Source organism: Polypterus senegalus, unplaced genomic scaffold, assembly GCF_016835505.1.
Source record: "Polypterus senegalus isolate Bchr_013 unplaced genomic scaffold, ASM1683550v1 scaffold_8989, whole genome shotgun sequence".
In the NCBI taxonomy this organism is placed as follows: domain Eukaryota; kingdom Metazoa; phylum Chordata; class Cladistia; order Polypteriformes; family Polypteridae; genus Polypterus; species Polypterus senegalus.
Genome location: NW_024386110.1, coordinates 1 through 7623, shown reverse-complemented (window position 1 = coordinate 7623; position 7623 = coordinate 1). Strand labels below are relative to the sequence as shown.

The window sequence follows — 7623 nt, the reverse complement described above, 5'->3', positions numbered from 1 at the left end:
GTCATTCAAGGCAATCCACTTTTATTTTCTTAAGTACAGGGATAATTGTTGTCCTTTTGAAACAAGCCAGGACCATGCCCTAAAATTTCATCTAGACCAGATCCTAATGAGCGATCCGTTTAGAAGTCCTCATCCATCATGTATAAGAAGAAAGAAGTCTGAATCATATAGAAATCATTAAGGTCATTGTGAAGAAAAAATACAGTTGAAAATGGAGCAGGTTTTAGTTTGTAGTCCATAATCATCTACTGTATAATCCCCGTCAAAGTTACTGAAAATTATCACAGCAGCTATTTTCTATCTATAGCTTACCCCCATACTAACATTAGCCACTTGGATTGCTTTTTAACTTCATTCCAGCATTTATTTTTATACTTCCACATTACCTATGTAAAATGCATTACTGTGTGCAACCATACAATTACCTAATTTTTCACTTTATGAGATTTGTGCACATTTTTAATGACAATTTAAATAATGCTATAAAAGTTGACTAGCTAGAATGTCTTTACTATGGTAAAGTTTCTTGTTGAGAATTCATCTTTTTCAATTCCACATCAGCTTGCATAAGTAGAACAATTTTAAAGCATTCTGTCAGTCTTTCAAATTGTGTTTATAATAAATCAGAAACAAGTTACTATGTTGAATGTGAAATGGTGGAATTTAATTAATACACATATATAAATATATATACATCATCCTCCTCAGGGTTGAAGGCTGCTACCCTCAGTGTGCTCCAGACAGGCTCTTTGATGAAGTTACTCACCGCTGTGTCTACAAAGAGGACTGTAAGCTGAGTTCTTCTGTTTATAAACAAAAACAAAATTGTTTGTTTTTATTTGGTTTCATAATATAATTATTTATGTGTATAAAAGGTAAGAATATTTTCATTAGCCGTTTCTAACTGAATACATCTATACAATTTTATTTTACAATAGGTTATGTACCACCAGTGACAACTGCACCTCCATCAACAACAACTAAACTCTCTTCAACAACCACTCCATCTTTAACAACAGTTTCCCAAGAAACGCCTCCTGTGACATTTACAACTCCTCCAATGTCATTAACCACTGTAAATATATAGTTTTTGTTATTTAAAGAATTGGAGTATAAATTAAAGACAACATGGTATCTGTAGAATGTGATCTTGCCATGTTGGAAAGAGATTCTGTGCCTCAATGATCTTTACAGCAATGTTAGCTGAGGATATATGCCACCTTTAGCATTATCCATGGTGAATAGTTCTAAGTGGAGGGACGGACACAGAACATTCGTAAAGCCCAGTTTGATTTAGCTTGAAAAGCTCAGTCGAGCTGCTGTGTGGGCTGAGAATCCACAAGGCTAAAGGAGAGGTTTCATGTGTTATGCTGGTTGGATGGCAAGCAAGAGTGTGACAGACAAAGGAATATTAGATGCTGGTCTCTTCAGAGGTTACTTCTTTGTGGAAAAAAGAAATTGGAACACATGTAGGATATGGAGAAATATTGTCAGGATATAGTTGGATTAACTGTTTTGCAATAACAGAATGTTGTCCACATTGCCCTCAGCAAGAATGGGGAAGTGTTGATATCATCGAGAGATGGAAGGGTAGGAACTCCTGTGCCTAGGAGTGGGCATAGGCACTGGTTTTGGTTGGGTCCATCGTAATGGCTTAGATTGCTGCTGTGATTAGAAAGTTTAACAGGGCCAGTGTGATCGATGACATCTGACTGGAAAGCATTGGATAGTATGTGGTTGTTTAGGCTAACACATCTCATGGATCACACTCCTCAGCCTTCCTGAGGAAAGGATATGCTAGGGTACTGGGACAAACACTCTGTCTACTTGTTTGACCTCAAATTTAGAGGGAATAATTTAAATTTATCCTGGGCACGAAACATTGGTCTAGCTCTTTGTCTTTTTTGCATATACAGTAAATGGTTGTGGGAGTCTGGCTAGGTGTACTCTGTAGACATGGAAAGGCTTATGACCATGTAACCGCTTATATCTTGTGGAAGGTGCTACAAGAGTACACAGAGTAATTCTGGGGCTGGTGCAGCATGCCATTTAGTCCTTGTGTTTGTAAAGTAAGAGTTATGGTTTGCATACTTGGTATTTAAGTCAAGAGCATTCGGTGTGAACTCTGAACCATGCTGAGTCTTGGCTTTTGGATCCTCCTCAGTTCATGATTTTCATGGACAGGGCATCAAGGCTGACCAACAGAAAAACAGCCATTAACAATACTGATGTGTTTCAGACAGCAATGTCCTTTTGAAGGACATAAAAATAAAGAGAAATATATTTAACAAGTATTTCATTAGCGTGCACATGTGAAAAAAAATTAGCTAAAAATTTAAAATGTTGGGTAAACATTTCAGCCACTAAGCTTTTATACAGACCCTTGCAGGCTTAACAGTCAAATGCTGTCTTTTAACATTCCTTTTATTTTAATCATATAATTAATTTTGAGTTTGAAATTAACTCTGTCCCAAAATTAAAATTAAGGAAATAAACTAGGAAAGAGAAATATAAAGGTATTTTTTTATTCGAACTGACCAATGAACCTCCTGTCTATTTTAGCCTCTATGTGACAAAAGAAATTGTCCACCAGTGTTGGATTGTGAAAATCCTAAACATGTCAAAAAGACTATTAAAGACAAAAATGGCTGTTGTGATGTTGTACAGTGTGGTAAGTTCTTTTCTTTCTGCACAGTTGAATTGTAAAGCTGAATGGAAAAACCATTAATTACATGTTATATTTAGAATTGTTGTTAAGAAGTCTAGTTGATTGGAGGGTGGGATTCTTTCCGGTGCAAAGAGAAAAGTCATGATTTCATAGAACAGGAAGTATAATTAAATGTTAGCTAAAATTTAGAAACAGACTTTATCAAGATGAGTTGACATGAAAACTCAGTCAGAATGAATATACTACAAGCACACATCATTTTTAAATCCTCATCTTAGTCCAACATGTGACATTGACATGTAAGATAGTTTAAAAGACACATAGTACAATTCTGTATTGTTGAAGTAAAATATGAGTGCATATGGGAACTGTTTGTGTTTTCCACATTATGACAGCTGTGACTGACTTTTTTAACTAGTTTATCAAGGACTAATACAGTATGTCGTCCACTGACTTCAGTTTATTGTTAAGATGATCAACCGTATCACAGTCAGACTTATTATAACATTAAAAAAGGAAGAGGCAGTTGTGGCATCAACAAAAAACATCTCTTAAAAGTGTGCTTCTCTTTAGACCAAGTAATAGGCATTGTTACATTAAAGGAGATATAGTAATTATTGGATATTTCAATATTATCTGAGTCACATTAATTTTAAGCTCTTTTGAGATAATTATGTCTATTGTGTGACCGTCTTTCTGTGTTGACTGGGTGGTATATTAAGTAAAGTCAAAAGCATTCAAAAGATTCATAAATTCTATACCCTTAAGATCACAATGATTATCACCAAGAAAGTTAAAATCATCTACTATTAGAAAATTGACAAAACTAGTTATTATTTCAGATAGTAAATCCAAAAATTCATGAATAACTGACATATTTTGGTGGGTGATAAATAGTAAAAAAGAATACGATACTATTTAAAAAGTGACTGCAAGATACCCAAAAGACACAAAACTGATAAGGCATTTTTACCATTTACACTGCTCAGCATATACTCTATTTACAAGGATAACGTATTCTTTTCCATTTTGTAAAACTGAAGTTTGTCAGGGCTGTCTCATAAATGCTTTAGTTCATCCACTACTAAGCCATGTTTTATACAGAATTCAAAAGTCTTTTTACCTATCAATGATAATATAATTTACGTATTTTATTTTATAGTTAATGTTGCAGTATTGATTATATATGATATATAATATACATATATAATCATATATATGTATATGATTGCTACAACACTACTGAGGTGACAAAACAATTATTTGTCAAATAGCTTGCTCTCTGAGAAACATTTGACATTTAAGAAAGCTTTCATAAAAGCATTTAAGTGCAGAATACGTAAGGGAATACAGAGCACTCATTGTGAAACTAAATTATTCTGTTTTTTTATTTGAAGTGCCCACCAGTTATCCTGAAATATCAACAACACCAATCTTGGGAACAAGCAGTGTAAGGATTACCACTGCACAGCCCAGTACAACATATGAAAGCTCTGGTGAAAGTGAAATGACAACTATAAACACAGACCGACCAGGAATGACTGTGATACATACCACTGAGATTGAAAAATCATCAGGATCAAGTACTGCAGCTAGTACCATTACAAAGCATATTACAACATTTGAACCATCTACTGATGGAGGTTCTGGTGAAAATGAAACAACATTTTTTCCCACAACTTTACCAATCAAGACAGAGTTGGAGACAACAACATTTACAACAGAAGGTCAGACTACCATACCTGGACAAAAACTCCATATACTACACCAGTCGGTCCAAGTTCAACACCTGGACACACAACTAAACCAGGCACAACACAAGGTCAGACTACCACAACTGGACAAACAAGCAAACCCGGTACAACAGAAGGTCAGACTACCATACCTGGACAAACTACTGAAACACATGTTACTTCCACTACTGAATCAAGCCCTGCAACTAGTATCACTACAGAGCATACTACAACATTTGAACCATCTACTGATGGAGGTTCTGGGGAAAGTGAAACAACATTTTTTCCCACAACTTCACCAATCACGACTGATTTGGAGACAACAACTTTTACAACAGAAGGTAAGACTACCATACCTGGACAAACAACTCCATATACTACACCAGTCGGTCCAAGTTCAACACCTGGACACACAACTAAACCAGGCACAACACAAGGTCAGACTACCACAACTGGACAAACAAGCAAACCCGGTACAACAGAAGGTCAGACTACCATACCTGGACAAACTACTGAAACACATGTTACTTCCACTACTGAATCAAGCCCTGCAACTACTATCATTACAGAGCATACTACAACATTTGAACCATCTACTGATGGAGGTTCTGGTGAAAGTGAAACAACATTTTTTCCCACAACTTCACCAATCATGACAGAGTTGGAGACAACAACTGGTACAACAGAAGGTCAGACTACCATACCTGGACAAACAACTCCATATACTACACCAGTCGGTCCAAGTTCAACACCTGGACACACAACTAAACCAGGCACAACACAAGGTCAGACTACCACAACTGGACAAACAAGGAAACCCGGTACAACAGAAGGTCAGACTACCATACCTGGACAAACTACTGAAACACATGTTACTTCCACTACTGAATCAAGCCCTGCAACTAGTATCACTACAGAGCATACTACAACATTTGAACCATCTACTGATGGAGGTTCTGGGGAAAGTGAAACAACATTTTTTCCCACAACTTCACCAATCATGACAGATTTGGAGACAACAACTTTTACAACAGAAGGTCAGACTACCATACCTGGACAAACAACTCCGTATACTACACCAGTCGGTCCAAGTTCAACACCTGGACACACAACTAAACCAGGCACAACACAAGGTCAGACTACCACAACTGGACAAACAAGCAAACCCGGTACAACAGAAGGTCAGACTACCATACCTGGACAAACTACTGAAACACATGTTACTTCCACTACTGAATCAAGCCCTGCAACTACTATCATTACAGAGCATACTACAACATTTGAACCATCTACTGATGGAGGTTCTGGTGAAAGTGAAACAACATTTTTTCCCACAACTTCACCAATCATGACAGAGTTGGAGACAACAACATTTACAACAGAAGGTCAGACTACCATACCTGGACAAACATCTACGTATACTACACCAGTCGGTCCAAGTTCAACAACTGGACAAACAACTAAACCAGGCACAACACAAGGTCAGACTACCACAACTGGACAAACAAGCAAACCCAGTACAACAGAAGGTCAGACTACCATACCTGGACAAACTACTGAAACACATGTTACTTCCACTACTGAATCAAGCCCTGCAACTACTATCATTACAGAGCATACTACAACATTTGAACCATCTACTGATGGAGGTTCTGGTGAAAGTGAAACAACATTTTTTCCCACAACTTCACCAATCATGACAGAGTTGGAGACAACAACTGGTACAACAGAAGGTCAGACTACCATACCTGGACAAACAACTCCATATACTACACCAGTCGGTCCAAGCTCAACACCTGGACACACAACTAAACCAGGCACAACACAAGGTCAGACTACCACAACTGGACAAACAAGGAAACCCGGTACAACAGAAGGTCAGACTACCATACCTGAACAAACTACTGAAACACGTGTTACTTCCACTACTGAATCAAGCCCTGCAACTAGTAGCATTACAGAGCATACTACAACATTTGAACCATCTACTGATGGAGGTTCTGGTGAAAGTGAAACAACATTTTTTCCCACAACTTCACCAATCGTGACAGAGTTGGAGACAACAACATTTACAACAGAAGGTCAGACTACCATACCTGGACAAACAACTACGTATACTACACCAGTCGGTCCAAGTTCAACAACTGGACACACAACTAAACCAGGCACAACACAAGGTCAGTCTACCACAACTGGACAAACAAGGAAACCTGGTACAACAGAAGGTCAGACTACCATACCTGGACAAACTACTGAAACACATGTTACTTCCACTACTGAATCAAGCCCTGCAACTAGTAGCATTACAGAGCATACTACAACATTTGAACCATCTACTGATGGAGGTTCTGGTGAAAGTGAAACAACATTTTTTCCCACAACTTCACCAATCGTGACAGAGTTGGAGACAACAACATTTACAACAGAAGGTCAGACTACCATACCTGGACAAACAACTACGTATACTACACCAGTCGGTTCAAGTTCAACAACTGGACAAACAACTAAACCAGAGACAACACAAGGTCAGACTACCACAACTGGACAAACAAGCAAACCCAGTACAACAGAAGGTCAGACTACCATACCTGGACAAACTACTGAAACACATGTTACTTCCACTACTGAATCAAGCCCTGCAACTACTATCATTACAGAGTATACTACAGCATTTGAACCATCTACTGATGGAGGTTCTGGTGAAAGTGAAACAACATTTTTTCCCACAACTTCACCAATCATGACAGAGTTGGAGACAACAACTTTTACAACAGAAGGTCAGACTACCATACCTGGACAAACAACTCCGTATACTACACCAGTCGGTCCAAGTTCTACACCAGTCGGTCCAAGTTCAACAACTGGACAAACAACTAAACCAGGCACAACACAAGGTCAGACTACCACAACTGGACAAACAAGGAAACCCGGTACAACAGAAGGTCAGACTACCATACCTGGACAAACTACTGAAACACATGTTACTTCCACTACTGAATCAAGCCCTGCAACTAGTAGCATTACAGAGCATACTACAACATTTGAACCATCTACTGATGGAGGTTCTGGTGAAAGTGAAACAACATTTTTTCCCACAACTTCACCAATCGTGACAGAGTTGGAGACAACAACATTTACAACAGAAGGTCAGACTACCATACCTGGACAAACAACTACGTATACTACACCAGTCGGTCCAAGTTCAACAACTGGACAAACAAC

The 7623-nt window shown here is 38.0% G+C and overlaps 1 protein-coding gene across 1 annotated transcript; it reads left to right on the top strand.

Moving 5' to 3' along the window:
• Positions 1 to 4327: 4327 nt before the first annotated feature.
• On the top strand, positions 4328 to 7619 carry LOC120522546 (mucin-2-like; the record flags this gene model as incomplete). The annotated part of the gene is made up of 5 exons (XM_039743439.1): positions 4328 to 4538; positions 4743 to 4886; positions 5091 to 5234; positions 5439 to 5882; positions 6135 to 7619. Coding segments are annotated over exons 4-5 (1618 nt in total), but the record flags the coding sequence as incomplete, so codon positions are not given.
• Between the last annotated feature and the right edge of the window lie 4 nt (positions 7620 to 7623).